This window comes from Lampris incognitus, chromosome 1 (genome assembly GCF_029633865.1).
Source record: "Lampris incognitus isolate fLamInc1 chromosome 1, fLamInc1.hap2, whole genome shotgun sequence".
Classification (NCBI taxonomy): Eukaryota; Metazoa; Chordata; class Actinopteri; order Lampriformes; family Lampridae; genus Lampris; species Lampris incognitus.
Genome location: NC_079211.1, coordinates 131,874,758 through 131,902,379, shown reverse-complemented (window position 1 = coordinate 131,902,379; position 27,622 = coordinate 131,874,758). Strand labels below are relative to the sequence as shown.

At 42.6% G+C, this 27,622-nt stretch overlaps 1 protein-coding gene across 1 annotated transcript in view; it reads left to right on the top strand.

Annotated features, from left to right (window-relative positions):
* The window catches only part of piwil2 (piwi-like RNA-mediated gene silencing 2), an 81,751-nt gene extending 55,553 nt beyond the window's left edge, over positions 1-26,198 (top strand). Inside the window, exons 9-23 of the mRNA XM_056279784.1 lie at positions 7,461-7,541; positions 7,646-7,759; positions 8,607-8,795; positions 9,300-9,384; positions 9,888-9,980; positions 11,646-11,786; positions 14,463-14,576; positions 14,928-15,116; positions 15,434-15,535; positions 16,111-16,227; positions 21,036-21,124; positions 21,476-21,581; positions 24,966-25,219; positions 25,431-25,538; positions 25,674-26,198. Coding sequence (XP_056135759.1) covers positions 7,461-7,541; positions 7,646-7,759; positions 8,607-8,795; positions 9,300-9,384; positions 9,888-9,980; positions 11,646-11,786; positions 14,463-14,576; positions 14,928-15,116; positions 15,434-15,535; positions 16,111-16,227; positions 21,036-21,124; positions 21,476-21,581; positions 24,966-25,219; positions 25,431-25,538; positions 25,674-25,830 — 1,939 coding nt within the window. The 3' untranslated portion in view covers positions 25,831-26,198. The remainder of the gene's footprint in view (positions 1-7,460; positions 7,542-7,645; positions 7,760-8,606; positions 8,796-9,299; positions 9,385-9,887; positions 9,981-11,645; positions 11,787-14,462; positions 14,577-14,927; positions 15,117-15,433; positions 15,536-16,110; positions 16,228-21,035; positions 21,125-21,475; positions 21,582-24,965; positions 25,220-25,430; positions 25,539-25,673) is intronic.
* Positions 26,199-27,622: the final 1,424 nt, after the last annotated feature.

Genomic DNA, 27,622 nt, shown 5'->3' with positions numbered 1-27,622 from the left:
GTTCTGCCTGCCACCTGATACACTTAGCTGCAGAGACGGCATCCAGGCAGCTTAGTGTGAACATTGAGGGGACTTCCTTATCACCATGTATTACTATCTGGACTAAAGCAGCGAGAGAAAGTCAAGTATATATGACATACAGATCATGTGTGATGCAGAGGTGAGGAAGATCCTCAAGCTGGCCTTCACAAGATGGCTGTCTTTGGGGCTGTGTGTGAACCATCTACTGCAACAGTGAGATCCTCTTACTGTTTTCTTTGAAAATGAGGTGGATGCAAGAAAGAAAAAGAAGACAGAATCCTCAGGTTCCTCCAAGTTGCCAAAGCCTCTATCTGGTCCTACCCAGAAGCGTAAAGCCGCACCATCCACCAGCATGCCAGCTACAATGCAGCCCAAGCTCCCTTCCTCTATCCCACCAAAGCTGCCCAGACCTCCATCTGGTCCTATCCAGAAACATAAAGCCACACCATGTACCAGTACAGCAGAAGTTAATGCTCCTGCACACCTTGCTGCAGAGTTTAACTTAACCAGATTCCTCTTCAAGCAAAATGAAATTGGAAAGAGAGTTGCAAAAGAAAAAACAAAACCCAAAAGGCTCAAGAAAGGAGAGAAAAGGGATCTGACAAAACCTGAGAAGGTGAATGAATGATTTATTTCGGTCATACATTTGTGTGCATATGTAACAGACAGGAAAAAATCATCGTCATACATATTAACATCAGTCCATTTCACACAACAAAACTCAATCAATCAATGGTCGAAAAAAGAATAGGCTGAAGCCCAAGGCTTATTGTTGCCAATCCTATACAGTCCTTAAGTTAACCTAGAATATCAGAATTACAAAAGGAAGAAAAGAAAAATGTATCCTAAGTTGTAATCCTTAATTATTTTACATTTTAAGGGTCCCAACTTAGTGCAAATTCTTCTTTTTTTCATCCTTTTGTAATTCTGATATTCCAGGTTAACTTAAGGACTGTATAGGATAGGCAACAATAACCTTTGGGCTTCAGCCTATTCCTTTTTCGGTCATTGATTGATGTGAGTTTTGTTGTGTGAAATGGGCTGATGTAAATACTATGTACGATATTTTTTGTTTGTCGCATATGTACACAAATGTATGACTGAAATAAATTATTTATTCACCCTCTCGGGTTTTGTCAGATCCTTTTTCTCTTCTTTGTTGGGTCTTTCGGGATTTGTTTTTCAGTTCCTCACCAACCCAAAGGTGTATTCACTTTTTTTGAAGAGAGCCATGCTTGTTTTTGACATCAGCAACCAAATACTTCAAGAAGAGAAGCCATGCATACATATCCTGCTTCCAACTTTGGAGCTGCAGCTGCAAAAGGTATTGCTTTCTTTCTGTAGGTCTGAGCATGTGATCACTATGATGAATGAAATTGGTAGAGGTATCAAGCCAATAAGCACACAAGGGAATATCAACTACTTAATGAGGAACTCTCAATTGGCCAAGGCACTCAAACCTTTATCCAAAGCCAGAGTAATCTAGAGTTGAAGCCATTCTTAAGAGATTTGAGGAAGTTATTTTCATCTGCAGCTGAGTACATGGTTTCCAAATTTCCATTTGGGGATGAGCTGCTTATGCATGCTTGTTGACTTCATGGCTTGGTTTCTGCTCTGACATGCACTGTCAGCAGTGGAACCTTATATTCATGGGTTTCAGTCACAAGGTTTTTGTTGCTATGACCACCATCTTGAGGACCGCGGTCCTCGGGAAGTTTGAAAGACTGTCCAGAATCGCTCACTTAACCACGGAGGAGAAGCAGCGTGATCTGCAAAAAATCGAGTTTTTAGAATTGGATCCTTATCTTCTATCCAAAGACCAATTAACCCCACTTCCGTCTGCTATAGATCTTCCTAATTTTACGTTTCACGACGTTTACATGTACCTCGTCCACAATCCCTCACCATACTCGGGTGAAGCCCTGAAAGCCTTCAAAAGCACTGAAGCCTACCGCTACTTCACCGCAGGATGGGTAAAGGACGTCAAAATGAATCATGTAAAAACGAAAAGACTGTTCGTCTTTACAGGAAGGGTAAGTGACAGTCTGTTGATAAATGTCATATTAGCGTCAGTGCACAGGACACATCTATGAAGCTAGCTAGCCTTGCAACAAGACTGTCTTGTTACAAGGCTATGAAGCTAACGCGGTAGCCAGCTAGCTAACGTTAGCTAACTAACGTCAGCTACTTACCCGAAACAAAGTGCTCACTGCATAGCCTGGAGTGTTCTGTGGGAATCCAGTGGTCCCTTTTGATCGCTGCGATCCATTTATTTTGACAATCATGGTTTTCAGGGATTCGGTAAAATTGTAATCCATTTGTTTGTGACTTTTTGTGGTCACAACCCACAGCACAACAGATCAAAGGCATCTTGGCATCCGTGGGTCCTCAAGATGGCGGTGTGACGCACCACTCAAACGACGTGAAACCCATGAATTGACAGGTGTTTGCCTTTCCAAATCATGTCCAATCAATTGAATTTACTACAGGTGGACTCCGATCAAGCCATGGCAGACATGGCTAAGAGGCAATCTGAAATTCTGTTCTCACCAGTTCTTTATCAGCCACTTCCCTTGTATTCTGTCTGAAGAGGTCGCTGTGGATCAAGTGGAAGATGAGTTCCGGGTGTATCAAATCACCAGCTTTGAGGACAGCATCCTCAGCAAGTGCACTGATGAGGCCTGGCGAGACATTGGCCTGTTGAAGAGGGGAGGCAAGGAGATCTTCTCCAACCTTTCAGCAGTCATGCTTGGGATATTGGTTGTCTTCCATAGCAATGCTGATTGCGAGAGGGTTTTCAGTCCCGTTACCAAAAACTAGACCCAATACAGAGCCAGCCTGAGCACTGACGTGATAAGCACCTCGGTGACAAGAAAGGTGATCATGGCTGCAAAGGGGACTGTCTGGCACATGGAAGGTTTCAGTGATGCTCTGCTCAGAAAAGCCAAATCAGCAAGCTATGAGGCAAAGTAGTCAAGTAAAATGCTTCCTGCAAGTCAAAACCCAGGGCTTCAGCCTGCTCTGAACTGACTATACAAAGAGTTAACTTGGTTGGGTATTCATTTATATAACACTTTTGCATGTTCAAAAAATGTCTCAGCTGACTACATGTTCATTTTGAACATGTAGAACTACACTATATTCTGTTTTAAAGGCTTTCACTGGTACAGTCAAATACATGTGCTTAAAGGGGACATAACATGCACCTTTTGTGATTTTTTTTTTCTGTTAAAAATAGTTATGTTAGCTGTTTATGTTAAAACATGGACAAAGTTCCAAAACTTGAGGTGAACGTATGTAAAAAAAAAAAAAAAAAAAAAAAGCTCCCTGCAAGTCAAAACCCAGGAATACAGCCTGTTAAGTGCTATGTTATTCACTGCTCATGGTGGGCCGGTTTTCGGTTGGTGAGAGGTAATATTTAGGTTGTTGCTGTTGAGCGTGAGTTGCAGTAAAATTTTGAAAAGTACATTTTTCTTCGTTGTAGTTATTGAACCAACATTGGTAGCAGAGGATGGCGGCTGGCAATTGCAAAGTACCGCCAGTGTTTGATGAAAAAAAAATCTTGTGAAAATTGGAAAAATTAGGTTGAAATTTGGAGACTGGTTACTGACCTGGATAAAAAGAAGCAGGCTTTGGCGGTTATCTTGTCACTAACGGGAAGAGCAAGGGACAGTGTGCTGGAAATCGCCACAGAGGATTTGAATGACGATGAAGGTATGACTACACTTATCACAAAATTGGACTCCGTTTTTGAAAGAGAAGGATCGCTAGTACGAGGCGTACAGAGTTTGACCAGGTCACAAGAGAAAATGGCATCTCTGGTGGGTTACATTATCAAATTTGAATGCCAACACAACAGAATGTGTAAGTTCAAAATGGAGCCACCAGATGCTTGTGTTAGCCTTCAAGCTACTAGATACTGCGGGGCTTAGTGTTAAATATAAACAGTTGGCAATAACTCGCCACAGCAGGGCGTTGGTGAGCTACAAATGAGTAGAGATGCTGCTGACGCTGCCCTACACGTTTCGCCGGCAAGTGAGAAAGTAGGTCAAGTTCGCAAATTCAAACAGCTGTTCAGGGCAGGAATCCACTCGACAGATACGTGAAAAGAACAAGATGTGCAGTCTGCCAAAGCGCATACCACTGGGCAAAGGACTGCTCACATAGAAATGAACATGCAAAACTAACTGAAGATGAGAGATTGACAGGTATTGAAGAATGCAACATTACTTTGTTTTCAAAAGAGGCATTGTCTGTCACAGAGCTCTTCATGGTGGAGTCCTTAGGATCTGCTATGACCGACACAGCTTGCACTAGAACAGTGTGTGGAGAAACATGGCTTGATCATTACAAAAGTGGACTAACACAATGAGTCTGTGAATGTTCTCATTCGTCCAGGTCATAGTTATCCAAAGGAATTGAATCAAATGCAACTGGACTTTATATATATCCGTTATATATCCGTGAAGACGTTTCGCCTCTCATCTAAGAGGCTTCATCAGTTCATGCCTTTCTGACTAGACCAAGCTAGTCAACTGGTTCAGATATGTGGACGACACATGGGTCAAAATCCAAACACAAGAGGTGCAAGCGTTTACCAAACACATCAACTCAGTGGACAAGAACATTAAGTTCACAAGGGAAGATGTAAAGAACAACAGTTTGCCCTTCTTGGACTGTGACGTCCACATTGGGGAAGACAGGAGCCTCCACATTGGGGTTTACAGGAAACCTACACACACAGAACAATATCTACTTTTCGACTCGCACCACCCTCTGGAACACAAACTGGGCATCATCAAAACTCTGCAACACAGAGCTGATAATGTGCCCAGCAGCACTCAGGCCCAATGGAAAGAACACAAACACCTGAGGGAAGCTCTAAAAACCTGCGGCTACCCCAGTTGGACCTTTGTGAAAACTGCAACACGTTCCAAAAAGACCAACCAGGTGAGTGACGAGGAGAAAAGGAACAGAAGGAATAACATAGTCATCCCGTATGTTTCTGGGGTCTCCGAGAAACTCAGGAGAATTTTTAACAAACACCGCATCCCGGTATACTTCAAACCCAGCAACACACTCCAACAAAAACTGGTTCATCCCAAAGGCCGTGTACCACACACCCAGAAAAGCCATCTGGTGTATGCTGTACAATGCAATGAGGATTGCACTGACCTATACATAGGAGAAACCAAACAACCACTACACAAACGGATGGCCCAACACAGAAGGCCAAACTCCTCAGGACAAGACTCAGCAGTCTATCTACACCTAAAGGAGAAGACACACTCCTTCGAGGACAGCAATGTACACATTTTGGACAGGGAAGATAGATGGTTTGAAAGAGGGGTGAAGGAAGCCATCTATGTGAGACTGGAAAAACCATCCCTCAACAGAGGAGGAGGTCTGCGACACCACCTATCTCCCACTTACAATGCTGTCTTTTCATCTCTACCCAGGAGACTCAAAAGTTTGGCCTCCAAGAACAACAGTCGGTCACTAACAGCTCCAACGACTCATGACCACTGAATGGAGCACTAACGAAGTCGAAACTAACACCTCCAACGACTGTCGTTGCTAAACATCGGAACACAAAAGAGCCATTGACATCAATAGCTCTGATAACGACTGTCGTTGCTAAACATCGGAACACAAAAGAGCCATTGACATCAATAGCTCTGATAACGACTCCAAAGAGGCTAAATATCTGAGTTTCATCACCAGCCAGTCAGACTAGCTTGGTCTAGTCAGAAAGGCACGAACTGATGAAGCCTCTTGGATGAGAGGCGAAACGTCTTCACGGATATATAACCAAGTCCAGTTGCACTTGATTCGATTCCTTTGGATAACTCACACAATGAGTTATTGAAAATGAAGGACATAAAGAGTGCAAGTCCATTCAAGTTTGGTGATGGGAGAGTTGTTTACTCGACAAAGAAAGTGAGAATTCCAGCCATGATAGGACAAACTAGATGTCAAATTGAAACAGAAGTTGTCCCAGCAGATATCCTATTGCTTTTAAGCAAAACTTCACTCAAAAGAGCAGGCACTGTTTTAGACCTTGAAAACGACAAAGTCCTAATGTTCAAGCAACCAGTGAAACTTGAACTAACATCTTAAGGACATTATTGTGTGAACTTAAGAGATGAGAATAACCCAGATGAGAGCAAGATCAGAAAACATGACATCAAAAGAAAAACAAAGTTCTGTGAAACGACACAAGCAATTTGGACATGCCTCAGTGGACAGACTGGAAAAACTACTGGCCTGCTCAGGTAATAATGATTATGAATGCACCACTATTTTCAGGGACAAAGTAAAAAACTGTGAAACATGCATCAGATACAGCAAACCTAAGCAAAAACCAATGGTGGGTTTGCCTATGGCCTCAACCTACAATAAAACAGTAGCCGTGGACTTGCATGAGCTAAAGCCCAGGAGTGTGGTGTCTGCATGCTATTGACCGCTTCACACGCTTAAGTGCAGGGAGCATTGTCACCACCAAGAAACCCAGGGAGATAGTGAAGCATTTTATTCACTGCGGGATATGTGTTCATGGTCTTCCGCACGGACTGTTCAGTGACAGTGGAGGTGAATTCAACAGCGAAGTAATTAAGGACATAGCTGAAAACTTTTAACATTGAATTGAAAACAACTGCAGCTTATAGCCCATGGAGTAATGGGCTTTTGGAAAGGCATAACCAAACTCTCACAGAAGTCCTGATGAAAGTGAAGAGAGACAACAGATGTGACTGGAAGACAGCCCTAGACTGGGCCCTGATGGCAAAAAAAACTATGCACAGTGTGCATGGCTTACAGTCCCTACCAGCTGGTGTTTGGGCAGAACCCAAATTTGCCTTCAATTCTCACTGATAAGCCACCAGCTCTAAAAGGTGCCACCATACTTGGATAGCCCAGCACATTGCAGCATTACATGCTACAAGAAGAGCATTTACAGAAGCCAAATGCTCTGAAAGGATCCGAAGAGTTCTTCGTAAACAACTGCAACCCATTGATGACTGATACATATGGGGGGACAAAGTTTATTACAAGCAGGTGGACTGTACTGAACGGAAAGGTCCCGGTGTGGTCATCGGCCAAGATGGTGCAGTGATATTCGTTAGGCATGGGGGCACCTTCAGGTGGCACGGTGACGCAGTGGTTAGTGCGGTGGCCTCACAGCAAGAAGGTCCTGGGTTTAAGCCCCAGGGTAGTCTAACCTTGGAGGGCCGTCCTCTGTGTAGAATTTGCATGTTTTCCCTGCGTCTTCGTGGGTTTCCTTCCCACAGTCCAAAGACATGTAAGTAATCCCAAGCACCTTGGCACCATTGAAACCAAAGCACTGTAACTAAATATGCTCTCCACTCAAAAAGGCAGTTTAGAATGGTCAATTGATAGGACTAATCACACTTTTTTTGTTTCTTCCTTGTTTTGTAAAGGGTAATGAAAATTATGGGACTTAAGCTTGTGGGACGGAATCATTTCAAGCCAGAAAATGCAGTCATTCTTGGCAAACATTGGTGAGTATTCAGTTAAATTCTCCCCTTCAAGGGGCCGTACACCTGAGACATATTTGAGATTTCAAAGCTATGTTCTGTTCAGAGCTCTAAGTCTATGTCCTCAGTCTGCAGGTGTGGCCAGGCTATTCAACCTGTATCAAGCGCACTGATGGAGGCCTCTACTTGTCTGTGGATGTGGCCAGTAAAGTGTTACGAATTGACTCAGTCCTGGATTTAATGTTAGTTCACACAGCAGTTCATTGCTCTGGAGCCACTGTAATAATAACAATCACAATTTTTGTATTCATAAAGAAAAGATGTGCTACCTGCTCCGCCAAAGCCCTGCATTAAAATAAACAAAGGACAAATGTCATCTGCACACTACATCAAAGTTGTGCTCTATTTGAACTTGGGGCTTTAATTAAATGTGACACACTGCAGGTTAGAAACTTGAGTCAGCTGAAGTAATTTTTATTTACTTTAAGAACATATTGCATCCCTGCTGTAGACATGTTCATATAAGTTTGAACATGCAGTATGCGGCAACCAATAAATCCCATTATTTATAAGCTAATACATATTGAAGCCCAAGATGCTCTCTTAACAGAATGCATCTTGTCTTTTCAGATTTGTAAATGTATTACAAACATTTTAAACCAATCCTTTGGGAGTGAGTTTGAGGGCAGCAGGAGATGAGATGTGTAATGCTAGAAAACTGTCTTTATGCATGCTCGATAATCCAGGTAGAAAGTTGAAACAGTTCATCTGGACACAATGTTTATTGAGAAACATTTCATCACTCATCTAAGTGACCTCTTGAGTCTCGTATCCCCGTTTTTACAAACAATACAGTGGTATAATGACTGAAAACAACTATTGGCTTCATATGGCTATGCAAATGGTCATGGCAATTTGCATATGAAACCGATCATTCATCGTTCTCAGTCGTTATGTCACTTAGATGAGTGATGAAACGTTTCTCTCAAATAAGTCCAGATGAGCTGATTCAACTTTCTGTGGCTAGAAAACTACTATAATGATGAAGCTATATTTCATTTCAGTACCGTTGGTCATTTTGTCTTCTAGGAAAGGGTTGTACCAAAAGAGCATAGAGAACTTCCAAGATGAGTGCACCAAGGAGCTGACTGGCAGCATTGTCATCACCCGCTACAATAACCACACCTATCGTATTGATGACATTGAGTGGCATAAGTCGCCAAAAGACAGCTTCACAATGGCTGATGGATCACTGACTACCTTTTTGGAATACTATAGGTATGCTTGCTCTGCTGCTCTTGCTCTGGCAAATGAACATTAACTTTATAAGCCAATAGTGTTTCTAGTACATTTGTATTGTGTATTTGAGAACAGTTTATTCTGTTTGTTTCTGCTGAGTGGGGCTTATTGAGTCAACAATGCAGATTTTACCCATGCTAGTACTTGCTGTTTGATTAAAATCAATGTGTATGTGTGTAATTGCTTAATATGGCTCTCATTACGTGTTGTGTATCTACTACTACCTTCGGCTGCTCCCATTAGGGGTCGCTACAGCGGATCATCCTTTTCGGTTTCTTCCTGTCCTCTGCATCTTCCTCTGTCACACCAGCTACCTGCATGTCCTCCCTCAACACATCCATAAACCTCCTCTTTGGCCTTCTTCTTTTCCTCCTCCCTGGCAGCTCCATATTCAGCATTCTTCTCCCAATATACCCAGCATCTCTCCTCCACACATGTCCAAGCCATCTCATTATTGTTATATTATGTGTCGTACATGAATAGCAAAAACTATGGGATCACAATCAAGGAGAAGGACCAGCCCCTGCTTGTCCATCGGCCGAAGGAGAGGTCCAAGCCTGAAGTAAAGGTACAACTCCTTTTGAGCGCTTTTTTTCGAGCATGACTTGTGTAATGACAAAACTATTTCAGACTTGGTACTCAACTAGTCTTCTCTCAATTTTTGAAACAATGACCCCTTACGGTTGGAATGAGGGGTTTTTTTCCCCCTAAATTTTGAAATTATATACCTTTTTAGACTAAAAAAAAATTGGAAATAATTGATATAGTATTTTTTTAGACTGGTATAACTGATTGCTAGCATATAAAGTTGCCTTATGCATCTTCATGTTGGGTTTTCTATGCATTCAAGGAATGATACAAGAATCTGAGACATTTCCTATCAATGCATCACCATTCAGTTAGGAACATCCATGCATCCATCCATTATCCAAACCACTTATCCTGCTCTCAGGGTCGCGCGGATGCTGGAGCCTATCCCAGCAGTCATATGATGCATATTAGTAATCATACAGAAAACGTAACACAAAAAATATAAAGCAACAGTAACTAATCAAAATGGGTTTGTTACAGCAAATCTTTACAGGAGAGATCCTTCTTGTCCCTGAGCTCTCCTTCATGACGGGTATCCCTGAAAAAATGAGGACTGACTATCGGGTCATGAAGGTACAGTATAGTCAGTTTGCCACTAGTGTAATCTGCCCAGTAGCTGTTACTCACAAACCATGAGGTAAAACACCTATTTTATTTATGTTGTTGTGATTGTAGTGTTCTGACATAATGGAAAAGAAAGGAAAGGGATATGGAGAATTTACACGTTTTTCAGAATCCTGTTTATTGGCCATGTAGGTTTGCACGTACATAGAATTTGACTCTGGTTTTGTGGCTCGCTGTGTACTTAACATAGAATAACAACATTACAACACAACAATCGTCAGATATCTACACAAGGATTGACTTATACAGGCAAAATAAGAGCTGATAAAGTGCAGTGGTGCAGAGAATATATCAGAGATGCTGAAATAGATGTTAGCAGGTTACTCACATACATGACATCGCACCAGTATACATAAAATGTATAGTATATACAAAATAGTTGGATTTATTTGACATTGTTAAGCGTTCATTTGAATGACAGCCCATGGTTGTGACCAGGGTGTGATGGGTCTGGAGTGATGTTGCCTGCCTGTTTCCTGAGTCTGGAGGTGTACGGGTCCTGAGTAGAGGGCAGGTTGGCACCAGTGATTTTTTTCTGCAAATCTAACTATGCATTGTAGTCTGTCCCTGTCCTGTTTGGTGGCTGAACCAAACCAGACAGTGATGGATGTGTAGAGGACAGACTGGATTATTGCGGTGTAGAACTGAATCAACAGTTCCTGAGGCAGGTTGAATTTCTTGAGCTGGCAGAGAAAGTACATCCTCTGCTGGGCCTTTTTGATGATTGTGTCTGTTGAATGCCCACCTTAGGTTCTGGGAGATTGTGGAACCCAGAAATTGTAGGTTTTCACCGTTGACACCTTACTGTTGAGTATGGTGAGGGGGGGCAGTGTTGGGAGGACTCCTCCTGAAGGTCCACTGTCATCGCCACTGTTTTGAGTGTGATAAGCCATGAAAGAAATCTGAAATGTGAATGTTATCCCCTGACAGAGAAGCCTCTATGTAATATCATTGTCTTTTTATTCAGTGTGTGGATTTTGCGATAAATCTGTAATCTCTAACAGACTTTACACAGTGGATGATATTCCAACTGGTGTATGGTATTGGAAGCAACACCGGTGATATTAAGTCAGTACTATCAATACACTGGTATATTACAGCATCACATCCCACTGCTCCAGTGTGAGGTTTATTGACAAGGTAAAATGAATTGCAAGTAACGTGCCACATGCCTAATATGCTGATTACTAACACAGATTGGGTGACATACAAAGAAGGGTGACAATGTGATGCTGCACCAGTGGCAACTTAACAGCAGTTTGTGTGTGTGTGTGAGCCCTCAGTGTTGTTTTTTTATCTGCAGTCATTTGAAAAAAAGAAGAGTTGGTGTCACTGTCTAGACACATCTTGCTTACTATTATTAAAATGTAACAAACTTGGATTAATTACAGTTACACAAAGTAACTGCAATTTTGGAAGGCTAACAACCCCCCTCTAGTGGCTAAAAGTGAGGAATGTTTTTTTTTTTTTTTTATAACACCATCAGAAAAAAATGGATCCCCTTGGACAGATCTAACCTCTAACTATTCACGTCTGGAAAAAGTATGTAGTTGAATTAAAAAGCATATAGGAACCCTGTCAATGGACTTGGTTTTGCTTTTCTTTCTACTTCAGGATTTGACCATGCATATTAACCTGAGTCCAGAACAGCACGTCCAATCCGTAAAGGAACTTTTAATGGACATTAATACCAAACCTGAGACCCAGACCGAGCTTCGCCGATGGGGACTAGAGATCAGCACGGACATCTTGAAGGTTAAGAACTTTCTTGCTCTTTACACAAATCTTACGTTTTGCATATATGATTTTAAAACTGTTTTATATGGTAAATATGTTTGCTTCCATAGGGGGGAAAGTAGAGCTTCACATTGAGTATCTCTAGAGGATCCAGTCTGTGAAGTGTTTGTCTTTTCTCTTCAAGGACAGCACGGTGACCCAGTGGTTAGCACCGTTGCAAGAAGGTCTTGGGTTCGAACCCCAGGCCATCCCAAGTCCTTTCTGTGTGAAGTTTGCATGTTCTCCCTGTGTTTGTGTGGGTTTCCTCCCACCATCAAAGACATGCATATTAGGGTTAATACTGTGCCCCTGACCGAGGCATGGCAAGAAGAACTGAAGTTGGTCCCCGGACGCTGCATGGCAGCTGCCCACTGCTCCTTTATACACAATGACAAATAATAGTGTCTTCTGACTTCAGTTACCTACTGTTATTTAAATAAAGGTTCTTAACCTGAGGATTTAGACTCATATGGTGCCATGATACAACTCATGGATGGGTGAAAGGCCAATGCTGTTGAACAAATTTATGCTTTTGATCTTAGAAAGAAATAGCCAAATTTCAAAAGAAAGAGCTATCTTCTTAGGTTTCTTCAATAATGATCAAAATAACCAGAAAGCAAAATAAAAGAATGAATGTTTATTCATTCATTCATCTTCAGGTGCTTCTTGAGGGTAGGGTCGCGGTTGCAGCAAGCCAAGTAGGGCGTTCCAGACATCCCTCCCCCCCAGCAACGCCCTCCAGCTCCTCCTGGGGGACCTCAATGCATTCCCAGGCCAGATTGAACATGTAGTCCCTTCAGCGAGTTCTGGGTCTACCTCGGGGTCTCCTCTTAGTTGGCCGTGCCCAGTAAACCTCCAAAGGAAGGCGCCCAGGCGGCATCCTAATCGGATGCCCAAACCACCTTGACTGGCTCCTTTTGACGCGAAGGGGCAGTGGCTCTACTCTGAGCTCCCTCCGGATGTCTGACCTCCTCACCCTATCTCTAAGGCTGAGCCCAGACACCCTATGGAGGAAACTCATTTCAGCCGCGCTCTGACCTTTTCGGTCACTACCCAAAGCTCATGACCATAGGTGGTGAGGGTTGGAATGAAGATTGACTGGTAAATCGAGAGCTTTGCCTTCCGGCTCAGCTCCCTCTTCACCGCAACAGTCCAGTACAACATCCGCATTTCTGCTGATGCTGTGGCAATCCGCCTGTCAATCTCCCACTCCATCCTACCCTCACTTGTGAACAAGACCCCGAGATACTTGAACTCAATCACTTGAGGCAACAGCTCATCCCCAACCTGGAGGGAGCAATCCACCATTTTCCGGTAGAGAACCATGGCTTCAGACTTGGAGGTGCTGACTCTCATCCCGGCCATTTCACACTCAGCTGCAAACCGGCCCAGTGTGCGCAGGAGGTCGCGTCCTGATGAAGCCAACAAAACCACATCATCTGCGAAGAGCAGAGATGCAATACGGAGGTTCCCAAAACGGACACACTCCTCACTTTGGCTGCGCTCAGAGATCCTGTCCATGAATATCACAAACAGAATTGGAGACAATGACATTTTATGTGTTTATACTTGGAGGATGGAATTTGCCATCACTCCATTTTATGTCATAGTTCATTGTTTTATTTTAGATCTTGGCTTTTTACACATCACCAACAGGGAAACATTTAGTCATGTCATTGTCCTGTGATTTGGGACATTTCATTGGGAGTGACGAAGAAGGACAAGATTAGGAATGATTATATTAGAGGGACTGCTCAAGTTGGATGGTTTGGAGACAAAGCAAGAGAGGCAAGATTGAGATGGCTTAGACATGTGTGGAGGAGAGATGCTGGATATATTGGGAGAAGGATGCTGAATATGGAGCTGCCACGGAAGAGGAAGGCCAAGGAGGAGGTTTATGGATTTGGTGAGGAAGACATGCAGGTGGCTGGTGTGACAGGAAGATGCAGAAGACAGGAAGAAATGGAAACGGATGATCCGCTGTGGCAGCCCCTAACAGGAGCAGCTGAAAGTAGTAGTAGTAGTAGGAGGTTGTCCTGTGATTTGAAGTAGTGATCAAAAAGTACTGCAGTCTTACTTTCCCATTAAGATAAATAAAAAATGCTTATTTTCATGTCTCCAATTTTGGGTTGTTGGGCATCTTCTGTACAATTCACTGGCACCCAACCTTGTCGGTGGTAAGAACGTCCCACATATTCATGAAAAGTAGTTTATATATAGTGATGTAAAAGAAATTATCAAGAGTAAATCTTAAGTGAGAGTTAAGGGTGTTTATACTGCAAATAACTCTTCAGCAGACGCAAGTCAATTATTGTAGTCTTGGTGAGATTCAAAGCCTTATGACCCCAACCATCATTCTTCATCCAGGTACAGTTGGTCCTTTCATATATGTAACCTACAGGATGCTGATGCACTCTGCTTAAAACGTTGACCATAGAACACTTATACTTAGAACCTGTATGTTATATTATTCAGACTTCATTTTTAACAGAGTAGTTCACCAATTATATCAGTCCTTGGGCACATTGTGTCATATCAAAAAATCTTTTTGTTAACAAGTTTGTTCTGTTCTGCACAGCTCCTGTTAAAAGGATTTGAGTCTACAAGATTCCTCATTGTGAGAGTCAAGTTTGATAGTGATCTATCTTGTTGCAGACTCAAGGCCGAATTTTGCCGACGGAGACCATTTGTCTACAGTCAACATCCTTTGTCCCCAATGCTGATCTATCCTGGTCCAGGGAGATTTCCAAGGATGCTTCCATCAGTTGTGTGAGTTGGGGTTGTATCGTAGAAAACTCGTAAATGCTATGTCTGCATTATTGTTAGAACAACATAAAGGAAAGAAGCCTCACAGAGACACTTGAAGCCTTTTATTTAGATGACAGAGAAAGCTCAACAGTAGACTTCTCCAGTTTGTGGAGTTTTTATCAGGTTAATAAGTGTTTTGTGTAGTCTTGCATTGTCCCATTTAAACAGTTCCAGTTGTTACAGCCACTGTTTATCTGTCCTCCTAAAGCTGCTTGGGGAGAATGGAGTTGGTGTGACCAGATATCTTCTGACATGCAGATCTGGTAGGTAGTCTGGGGCTGGTTCCTAATCATCTGAGGTTTTTGTTCTTAGATCCCTTTGAATGTCTGGGCCATCTTCTATACACGCCGCTCTGCAGAGCAGGCTGGGGAGTTGGTGTCCTCTTTGAACAAGATAGCTGGGCCTGTGGGTATCCAAGTACGAAGACCCATCAAGGTGGAGCTAAGAGATGACCACACTGAGACTTACGTCAAGAGCATCCACTCTCAGCTCACTAGCGAGGTGTGACACACTTACCACTAACAAAATACACAAGAGTTGCAAATTAGGACTAGAAATGAAAGTGATCTGATAATATGAGAAGTGGAAAAGTGAAGTTGTTTCCTTGGATGGAGAAAATGTTTAATATTTTTGCCACAAAAATTGTAGCCTGTCCATCCATTGAAATGGTAAATGCTTTTGGAACTATGGAAACTGCTGCAGTAGATTTCATCACTATAGCCTCCTATTTCCAGGCAGTTGTTAAAAACATAGTTTTGCATATATATTTTTTTATTATTATTATTTATTTTTTTTTAATTGTGTTTGGGTTTATTTAGCCCAACATGCAGCTGGTTGTGTGCATCGTAACAGGCAACAGAAATGACCTCTACAGTGCTATCAAGAAGCTCTGCTGTGTCAAAAGCCCAATCCCCTCCCAGGTGTGTAACAACTGTTGTTACAAGTCAATTTTTATCTGTTGTTGTCAGAATGGAAGTGAAAAGAATTATAATTAGATTTGAAGCAATTAACTTAATTTGATCATTTTTCTTGTTTTCCTCCTAACCCCAAAATTTACACCAGAAGTTGTGCGTAAAGCACCATGTTAGTGGCATGTAATCTATCGGTTTTTTAAATCTACTTGGGCAGCAGCAAACACTCACGTTGATACATTTTAGTTACCAGGTTCCATGCATACTAATTTTGTATTCCAGTTTTGATTTGGTGTTTTACTTTGTTGAATTTCTTAAGCATAAATTTTAAGAAGACCTAAAGTGTAAATTTAAAGGAACAGTGGGAAAGAAGGCATCTCATTCACCGCAATCGTGGGAAGTCTAGAGATGGTATTATTGACTTCAATGGAAATTCCTGTGTTTTGTCAGATGTGCCTCTCACACTCGATCTTAAAAAAAAAAATGTGTCAAGTGTAGCTTCGCAGTAATGAAGAATTAATCAGCGTTCCCTTTTTATATTTCTTTATACAACCTTTATGGACTTTGCATTTTTTTACTTTCAGGTCATCAATGTTCGAACAATTTCTCAGCCCCAGAAATTGAGAAGCATTTCCCAAAAGATCCTCTTGCAGTTAAACTGCAAATTAGGAGGAGAGTTATGGACTGTTAATATCCCTCTGGTGAGTTTTACTACCATGCCATGATACTAAGTTTTATCCATAGAATATTGAGGCCGGTGGATCCAAAAATTAACTAGGTCATTTCAGTAATTTACTTACTGCTTAAATTGATGGTGGAGAAGGCAAGTTTATTCCACAGCCAGGTTAGCCAGTATTTGATTGGGGACTGATGTTAGTTACCTGTCTGGGTTAGTACTACAGCAACATACTTTTGTATTTTGACCCCTATACATCCATCCATCCATGATCCAAACCGCTTATCCTGCTCTCAGGGTCATGGGGATGCTGGAATCTTTCCCAGCAGTCATTGGACAGCAGGTGGGGAGACACCCTGGACTGGCCATCACAGGACTGAAATCTGATTTATTATCCGCATATTTGATTTGGCAAAGGTTTTACACCCCCATGCCCTTCCTGATGCAACACTCCCCCTTTATCTGGGCTTGGGACCAGCACTTAGAATGCACTGGCTTGTGCATCCTCAGTGGCTGGGTTATTCTATTCATGTAGGCTGCAGTATATTTGTATATTTTGTATATGTTATGTATTTTTATTCATTATATTTTGTATTTATTAGTATAATTGACCTCCCCCCTTCTTTTTTTTCCCCCGCTATTGTACTTGGCCAATTACCCCACTCTTCCAAGCTGTCCCAGTCATTGCTCCACCCCCTCTGCCGATCCGGGGAGGGCTGCAGACTACCACATGCCTCCTCTGATACATGTGGAGTCACCGACCTTTTTTTTTTCACCTGACAGTGAGGAGTTTTGCACCAGTGACAATGATGGGTTGATGATATTTGTCATTGTCCATCTACTTTGCAACTTGATTTGTCCAGTCACTCCCTCTTGATGATCAAAGGTGCTCTTACACTAAATGAAGCTGGTGTGGGAGTGCAGGAATGAGGAGACGGAGAGGTCAAGTCAATTCCGTTTACTCGCCACACAAAACAACACCGATACAGCACAATTCCTCGTGTCAACCAGCTAACCGCTAGGCTGCTGCAAACATGGCTCCCCGGAAACCCCAAGCAGTGCCTACGTCAGCACTCTAAAATGTCTGCCTTAAAGGAGCAGCAGCCCCTGGTGAATCTACCCTCAAATGTCTTATCACCACACCGGCCCCCCCAGAATTCACCATCACGAAAAAACGCAAAACAGTAATGCAACGCAAAAGTACTCAGTGAAACAATCAACGTCTTGGGGGGGGGGGGGGCGGACCAGGCAGCCAAAAGATGGTGGCCCCGCCAAGTGGGCGGAGAAATCCTGTATGTGCGGGACGGGGTACCGGTCAGGGGTTGTGGCGTTGTTCAGGCAACAAAAATCGCCGCAGGGACGCCAACCGCCGTCAGTTTTAGAAACCATGTGCAGGGGAGAGGCCCACGGGCTGTCAGAGCGGTGCACAATGCTGAGGCGTTCCATGGTGGCAAACTCCTCCCTGGCGATCGCGAGCTTAGCAGTCGAGGCGCTGAGCATGTGCGTAGACCGGGGGGGGTCGTCGGTGGCAATATGGTGCTCCACGCCGTGCTTAGCCACCGCTGACGAGAACGTGGGTGAGGTCAGGGAAGTCTGTGAGCAGTCGTTGATATGTGTCTCCGGCGGTGAGCATGTTTGACAGGCTGAGTGTCCCTGCACCTCCTAGTGTGCACGGGTATGTAGCAAAAGAGACAGCATTGATCAAGTGACAGTTTGTAACATCCACCAGCAGCCTGAAGGCGCACAGGAAGTCTGCGCCCAGGAGGGTAACCGACACTGCGGCCATAACAAAGTCCCAGCCGAAACGCTGCCCGCCGAAACACACCTCCACATACCTGGTGCCGTAGGTACATATGGGCGTGCCGTTCGCGACATCCATCCGGGGACCTTGACCGCCGGCCATGGTGTCCGCGGCCGATGCAGGCAGGATGCTACGCTCAGCGCCCAAATCGACCAGCAGCCGCCGGCCAGATAAGGCGTCCTTCATAAGTAACAGCCTGCTGTTCTCGCCAGCGCTCATAGCTGCTATTGAGCACTGGCCCTGGCGTTTCCCTGGACGCTGAAACTGCATGGCGGGAGACACTGCTTGGCCCTGGCACCAAACCTGTTGTGGTAATAACACAACCCGCTGTCACGCTGGCGGCGGGCAGCCACCGCAACCGCTGTGCCCGCTGCGTCCTCCAGCGGCAGGGGCGAGGTCTGGGTGGGGAGCATCGCATGAACGAACTGCTGCCGGTTGGCAGGGAAAATCTTGTCCGCTTCCGCACCCAGAGCGCGGTAGTCTTTGGTGGAGAAGAGGGGGAAGCTGGCTAGCGCGCAGGCGCTGGGAGCTGCCGCATAAAAATATGGGTGAAAATGAAGGAGGGGTCCGCCGAGCCCAAAACGGCCAACATCTTCTCCAGCAGCTCAGAAGGTTTGCTATTGCCGAGTCCGTTGAGTGACAACAGGCGATCCGTATCTCCATCTCCGACAGCTTAAAGAGCTGCAAAAGGAATGCCTTGAGTGCGCCGTATTTCCCCACAGCCGGGGGGGGCTTCCAGTAGCCCCATAGCTCGGGCCGTCGTCCGGGCATCCAACGCAGTCACCACATGGAAATACCTCATAACGTCCCGCGCTATTCCTCCCAGCTCGAACATGGAAATACCTCGTAACGTCCCGCGTTATTCCTCCCAACTCGAACTGGGCTTCAATGTGCTGAAACCATGGCCGGTGACTGTGCTGCCAAAACTCGGGCAACTTCACCATCGCTGCTGAGATGCTAGCGCTAACATGAGCCATTCTGTTAGCCTCACTCGGAGCCGGAGCAGTGTCGTCATCGCTTTGGGTCGACATGTTCGTTGTGGACGTTCGGGGTCACCAATGTGGGAGTGCAGGAATGAGGAGACGGAGAGGTCGAGTCAATTCCGTTTACTCGCCACACAAAACAACACCGATACAGCACAATCCCTCGTGGCAACCAGCTAGCCGCTAGGCTGCTGCAAACCTGGCTCCCCGGAAACCCCAAGCAGTGCCTACGTCAGCACTCTAAAATGTCTGCCTTAAAGGAGCAGCAGCCCCTGGTGAATCTACCCTCAAATGTCTATCACCATACTGGCATAATATTCTTTTTGGCCCTATGATTACTTTTTAGCACTCTGTGATAGCTGTTGGTAATATTTAAATTTTACTAATTGCTGCTTCTCTTATAAATTGCTTTGGATTTAGTGTCTGCTAAATAAGTAAATATATTTAATTTGTACTGTCTTACATGTGTAAAATTAAGCAAATTAGATTATAAATAAAATCATGTATATTGCATTACAATGTAGCTGGACAGCCCACCTTATTTAACACTAGAATGACCAAGACGGTCATTATGACCGTTTTGGATTTTTAAAGTTTAATAACTTTGTAGAAAGAAAAAGATACAGACCTGCTGGTCTCAGAATTCTTCTAAAAATGCATATATTTGCCTTTAAAATGAGTTTTGGATCAGTTGCACACACAAAAAAAAGTTATGAGAAGATCTACCTGAAACGACTATGGGTGGTCAAAATGACAGCTTTGTAATTTGTGCGTGATCATGTGCGTCACTATTTATGACGTGTTTTGGTCGCATCGTTTCCTTTATGAAGTTCATTGCTCGTTCCTAGAAAAAAAAAACTAGTGTTCTCCAGTGCAGAGAAATAGTCTAAATTTGATTTTTGATTATTGTCAACATATGTCTGGTTACAAATGTCGTTACAGATGCACCATGACTACCACCAGCGCATTTTAGTATTTACAGGTGTTGGACAGCAGCCATTTTAAATTGTTTGAAAAATAGTAGTAAAACGTGTTAAAATGTTAATTTTGGTGTCAGTTAGTTTCTTAACAGACATACTAACACGTGTAATGCATTAATATCTCAATTAGGTATTTATCTTGACAGAATATAGAGTTTAAAAACTGGCAGTCAAAAGCCCACGGTCGTTCTAGTAGTTTTTACGTTCTGGTTGTTGTTTGGGACTGTTTCTATATTTATTTTCAGTTTTTTTTTTTTTTTTTACATTTCACGTTTTCACTTTATAGGCCTTGTTACATTTGTTAGGTTAGCAATATGTGTTTTCCGTTTTGTTTTTCAGGTAATATTTTCACTTTTTCAATGTCGCTATTCAAGTTCAACTGTGTCTCTGAAGTTTAAATTGTTTAAAAATAGTATTATAGTTATTAAAGTGTTAATTTTGGTGTCAGTCGTTTCCTAACAGACATACTAACATATGCAATGCATTAATATCTCAATTGAGTATTTATCTTGACAGAATATAGAGTTTAAAAACCGGTGGTCATTTTGACTGCCCATGATCATTTTAGGAAGGAGTGAAATCCCGGTCGTTCTAGTGTTAACCACATCTGGGTAGCAAAATGAACAAGTGATGTGTTCGTTCGCAACTATCAGATTTGAAACAAGACTATGTTAAAACCTAGTATATGGCTGGACCACGACTACATTTAAAAAGTGTCTGTTTTTGCCCGACTATGTTTAAAGAGCGGCTGTTTTGACATTGGTTCCGTGAACAGCTGATGACTTGATAGAAAACTTGGTGCCAATTTATTTTAAAAGCACAATGGCCAATGGGGAAACTCAACTTTTCAACCAATGGTGAAACCCCATCACTCACTCACTGACAACCATTTGTGTAGGGCTGGCCCTGCTGTTGCGGTCCAGTCAAAAAGTAATTTCCCAGTCTGCTACTGCTAGATAAGGTGGTAAATGCAACACAAAAATTCTTAATTCCAAGTGTCTGCAGGCTTTGCTTGCTCATGTTACTTCAGTCCATTATCATGTAATGAAACGTTATCTCCCTTCAATAGAAACACTTGATGGTGGTCGGCGTCGACGTCCACCATGACGCCAAGAGGAAGACTCAGTCTGTTATGGGCTTTGTCGCAAGTCTCAACAGGTAAGCTGTTGGGGTTTTGTTTTACAAATGTAATAGTGTAACAATTTAATTACTAGTAATTTGTTTGGTACCTTGTAAATTATTTTGGCCCCTTATTTGCTCCTACTCAGTTTTAGTGAAAGATGCATCTCTAGAAATCTTGGGGAACTCACTCACTCACTCACTCACATTTGGTTGACTATTAGGGGGCAGCCCTAATTTTACTTAAAATCAGGTTTTTCCAAAACTTTGAAAATTGTCATCTCTGTGGTGGCACCTCTTTACTTAATAAAGAAATAACTGTCTTACATTGATATTTTAGTATGTGATTGTAAATACATTGGCAACTTACTTTGAACTTTTCCATCCCAGCTCGTTGACTCAATGGTACTCCAGAGTAAATTTCCAGATTGCTAATGAAGAGATCATCAATGGCTTCCAGGTGTGCCTGTTGGCCGCACTGCAGAAATACTACGAGGTAAAAATATAGCCACAGATACTTTGACAGGCTAAGTAGTTAGAGGGTTCCCAGAAGTGACAAACCAAGAGCAGACTGAGATCAATCAGTGTCTTCGTTGTGAAAGTAAAGATACGTACTGTCTTTACACATAGCAAATGTAGAACTTCGGTTCTTCCTTGAATTAGCTATTCCATAAATCGTATGACTGCTTGTTGAAATGCAGAATGAAGGGAATCAACCCAGGATTCAGTTAATTTAATTCTATGATGCTTAGTATAATATAATTCCACTAAGGGGAGTGAACAAATCCCTACTGCTGTCAGCCCTCACATGCCAGCAGGGTTTTAAATGCTCTTAACAATATGCCAGATTACAGCAATACAACTGTTTTGGCCTGTGCTCACACCAGAAGCGTCATTAGCAGCAAAACTTGCAGCAGGTTTTTTTTTTTTTTTTTTAGCTCAGGGTGAATTTCACAAAATAATCTTGGCAGCAACTTCCATCCCTGTGCTAGTTTGTGTTTTGGCTATGCTTCATCCAATCTTGTGCAGTCATACATTACAATACTACACAATGTCAAATGCTTTGCATTTCTTATCCAAACAGGAGAGCCTTCCTTCTGTTAGTCCCCATGTAGTATGCTGTGCATGCAAATGCATTAGATTAAAAATGTCTGCTAAAATGTGTTGGCCAAGCTTATTAAAGCCAGGAAAGACATGGAACCTTGGAGCTAAACCCCCTGAAGACAGAGGAGAGAGTGGTGGACTTAAGGAGAAGCACCCCCCCTCCCCCCCGTGACATTCATGAAGCCAGTACAGCATGGAGCTATCAAAGCACCGCAGAGGCTGTACTTCCTGCTGCATCTGAAGAAATTCAACCTGCTACAGTCAATGATGGTGAATTTCTACACCTCCGTCATTGAGTCCATCCTAACCTCCTCCATCATGCTGTTGTCACCGCCAGGGACCAGGGCAGGCTGCAGCACATAATTCACTCGGCGGAGAAGGTGAGCAGCTTCCACCTCCCATCTCCAGAACCTGCATGCCTCCTGGACCTTGAGGGTGGGTAGGGAAGATTGCTGCTGACCCCTCCCACCCCTGACACCAACCTTTGAGACAGTCCCCCTGCCTCCCCAGATTATTCAACAGGTTTGGCTCAAAGACTGAAATCTATGGAGACAACACAAGTTGGCGGCTAAGAAAAGTAATTTATTTACAAAAAACACAAGTCAACAAATCGGCATGTAGAGATACGCACATTAATAAGGTTATGGATGTATGGCAATGTATGTGAAGAACAAAAGTGCATGTGGTCACCATGCCTGCTGGGGAAGGGGGCCACCGTTTGTATGTTGAGGGGAGGTATTTGTAGAATGGTGCACAACACACCAGCCCAGGTGTAGCTCATGTCACTGATGGCCCTCCAGCCAGGAACAGACCCCTGCAAGCAAAGACACAAGAAAAAGGGACAACTAGTGCCCAGCTGGAGGGGTCATCACAATATAAATGTGCTAAATTCTTAATGCATGTAATGCAAGCAAGCAAAATTTTATTTATATAGCACTTTAAAAACATACTTACAAAGTGCTTTACACTCAATACACAAAATACAATACAGTAATGCACATGGCAATAAATTAATTTCGGCTTCTGGAAAAAAGCTATTTTGCCATGAGACCGATCCCAGTCACAAAACTACTGTGTACACAGTTGTTTTTATTTCAACAGGATACATAGCAAATTGTAGGACTATCTTAAAAAGTACCCATTTTGAATAGTATTGTGATAATTAGAGCTATTTTGATTAGGTTTAAATCTAGCTTAACAAAAGTGAGAAAGGATGAAACGGAGGAAGAGAATCTCACCGTGGACATTTTTATATTGTACAATAAGGCAAAGAAAACACTATGCTTTGTTTAATTATATGGGTTTAATGACCCGGCCCAGGGATTTTAAAATCTAAAATGTTGGGAAAAATCTTGGGAGGCAGCAGCTGATCATCTTCTCTGCCATGTGAATGATGTGCTGCAGCTTGCCCTAGTCCCTGGCAGTGGCAGCCGCTACCAGACGGTGATCAAGGAGGTTAGGACAGACTCAATGATGATGTATAAATTCACCATCCTTGTCTGTGGTTGCTTGAATTTCTTCAGCTGCCGCAGGAAATATATCCTCTGCTGTGCTTGGATAGCTCCATGTTGTTCAGGCTGCACCAGTAAACCAGGTGGTCAACCTCCCATTTGTAAGCAGACTTGTCGCCCTCAGCTATGAGTCCGATGACATGACGGTGGTGTCATCCGCAAACTTGAAGAGCCTGATGTCTGAAAGGTGCAGCCATTGGTGTAAAGCGAGAAGAGCTCCCTAATGTTGGTTAATTGGATATTGTAAACAACTTGTTGCTAACAGCCAAGACTAGCAGCAACTGGTGGGCAACATGAGAGAAATTAGTGTTAAAGGCTAATGGAATAGATTAGGACTTCTATTCACAGTGGTAAGATGTGCGCCACAATTTTCAGATGAATTTTAAGTTCTCTGCTCTGTATCACAATGTAACAGAAATTATTCTTTGACATGGCTCATACATCACACAACAAATATCGACAACAAATTAAAAAGGCACAAGAGTAGAAATGTTGGAACAACCGACAATGGAGAATGGTTAAAAATAAGTTATTTAGTGCTTTGTGGAATGGATGAAATGCATATTTAATTAGGGTGCCTATGGCTGAGGGAATGAAGGGACTTTTTGTAGGTGTTTTTCTTAGCCAAGGGGGACTAACAGGTCAGATGGGAGTAACTGAAAGAATTTGTGGAGGGGATGAGACTGACTTTTTGAATTCAAAATAAGTTCACATGATGACATTTAACCTGTTGAAGTTAAATTTTCATCTTTTTGTTGGGTTTCATTCTGTCCAGAGGATTTCTGCACTTGTTTTTCTATAATTGCCAAACTTTCAACTCTGAGGCATGAATAAATGCCTCAGAGTAAATTCAGCGTAGTGGAAAACTCCATCACACTGGAAAAATCAACAGTAAACCAGCCATTCTCGTGAAAATCTTCAGCACAAGTAACAGTACTTAGGGAATAAACAAAACTATAAACAGTGTCTTAAATGTGTGAGCTAAGGGGTTGTGGCTTTGGCTTTTTTCTTGGCTATCATTTAAATTTTCATTGCAAGGAACAGATTTTTTTCCCCCATCATAGCTGGCTTAACCATTGAAAGCCAAACAGGATGTGGTAGGTGTGTGCAATACAACTTGGGTAATAGGTAGGTCTATTCTAACGGCTTTTTTCCCCCCAGTCACTTCATAGATTGCTTTTAATGCAAGTTTTTAAGCACAACTTTTTTTATCTGTTTATCACTCACTCCTGAGCTTGACACTTGTGACATGCCTGTGTGCCCAGGTTAACCACTATTTACCAGAGAAGATTGTGGTGTACCGGGATGGTGTATCGGACGGCCAGCTGAAGATAGTGGAGCTATATGAGATTCCACAGCTTCTGAAATGTTTTCAGACCTTTCCCAACTATGAGCCCAAGATGGTCTTCATTGTGGTTCAAAAAAGCACTGGCACCATCCTCTACTCATTGGCTAAACAATCCTTTGTCAATACTCCACCTGGAACTGTTTTGGATCACACTCTGACCAAAAGACACTGGTGAGTCCTTTTCTCTTCTGTTGAGTGACAGTAAAGCTTCTTTGTGCCAAAGACAAAAAAACGAAAACAATTCAGGTTTGCATTTTTCATTGGCTGATAGAGCATTTTCATGTCGCAGCCACGTCCAAACCTAATAGGCATGTGACTATTGGTCAGCACTAATTTCTCAGATGTTTGCGATGCAAACCTTTTTTCTTTTTTTTCAATATAGGATGGACTTCTACCTGGTGTCGCATTACACTCGCCAGGGCTGTGGCCTTCCTACACGCTACATCACAGTGTATAACACGACAAACCTTGAACCCGACCATTTGCAAAGGTAAGCAAATAAATGACTATCTGCAGCAGTGGATGTGCGGATGTGCAGAGTGGATGCATCAGTTGATAAAAGTACATTAAGTAGCAGTTTGACTATTACAGATGAAGTATTGATATTATATTGATTCTATTACAGATTGACCTTCAAGATGTGCCACTTATACTGGAACTGGCCTGGCACTATTCGAGTTCCAGCACCATGCAAATATGCCCATAAACTGGCATTTCTTTCTGGCCAACATTTGCATACTGAGCCATCCATCGAACTTTCAGACAAGCTACATTTTCTGTGAAAGAGGCTCAGAAAATATAGCTTGTTAGAAATACAAATACAGAAAATTTAGCTTGTTAAGCTTACTGTTATGGCTGTTACTAAAATGTTTTTCTAACAGAAATGGGTTTTGTATTTTTGTTTGACTTGTTAGGTTTAAGTTTTTAAACGTTATAGATGTTAGGCTAATAGCTGACAGAAATTTGAACTGGAGTTGGTCCCCGGTTATGGCATTAAAGCTCTATCATAAGTTAACCACAAATGTCAAAAAACTTGTACTTGCATTTTGCTACCTGTACGTGTATGTTAACATTTGCAAATGTTTAAAATACAGTTCGGAAAAAAAATCAAATCGTAGTTGTACATCATCTGTAAATGTGTGAAACAGGTTTGTAGTTGAACACAGCCAAATTCTACATGTAAATCGCTGTAGAGAAATACCATTCTACGTGCAACTCTTGAAATACAAGTACCATTCTACATGCAACTGTCCAGCTGTGCATAGGGATTTTTGACAGACTTCACACATCTGATGTGATCAGCCAATCAGAATGAAGTCTTTTACTTCCTATTTGACTAGCCAATCAGGGAGTGCAGTGATCTGTGCAGAGGGCAGCGTTGCCAGTTCTGATAATAGCTGAGAACGTGCCAAGCATTTAGTTTGTATTTCCAGAACTTTCTTTAAATTTACCAAAAAATTACAACCAATACAACTTTTGGGTTTTTGGGATAAATTCCATATTCGTTTTTGTGGGGAAGCCTGGCCTGAGTGGCTAAAATGTAGGAGGCAAACTCAAAATTGTTTCCATTTAATAAAGAGATTTATTTACAAGGTGTCTGAATGTTCCCATTCATGCAGGTCATGGTTATCCAAAGGAGTTGAATCAAGTGCAACTGGACTTGGTATATAATATCCCTGAAGACTCAGAATTCTGAGGAAGCCTCTCGGATGAGAGGTGAAACGTCTTCACGGATATATATACCAAGTCCAGTTGCACTTGATTCAACTCCTTCGGATATTTACAAGGTGTATCTACATGTGAAACAAAAGAATATGTACAAAACAAAAGAAACAATTTTAACAGTTCACTCGGCTTAACTGAACAAAACCCAACTCATAACTATTGCGCTTGAATTAACATCACGTGCACACATCTACACCCTGACGTCCTAAACTCCAAAGCAATTGATTAAAGTGATACTGACATCAAAATCTGAAAATTCCTATTACTAGGCTATGTTCTGAGTTGGAATGTGACCACGGAGAAATTCAGTGGCCAAAACTGCACGTCTGCGGCCACTCGAGAGAGATCTGTGATTGACTGTAGATGGTGTCCAATGTCAAATTGTGCCGGTGGATACGTAGACACCAGTCAATTTGCATATAGGGTGTGTCCGTAGCGAGAGGCTATAAAACCATGGAGAAGCCGTTCTTTCACCCCCTCCTGCTAGCTACTTGACTCGAGTTTGTGCTATTTTACTGAGACTTTATTATCGATCTTGCTACGGCGTATTGCTATCCATATCTATGTCTATCTATTTACCTAAATATCTATCATCTATCTATCTAACAGTTATTTGTATCACCGAATCCTCCTCCTCGAAACTAATCCTCGCAGAGGATCTCCTGCTCGCTCGCTCGCTCTATCCGACATTTTTTGTAAATAACAAGTGACGAGTGGTACCGAGCCCCACCCACCCAGGAAGACAGTAGCCAATAGCTTTGAATTCTCAAAACCACACCTATTTTCAATTGTGACTCAAACTCCCAATGTTAAAAAGTGTGTTCAGGAAGGGCATGTCAGTCTCTCTTT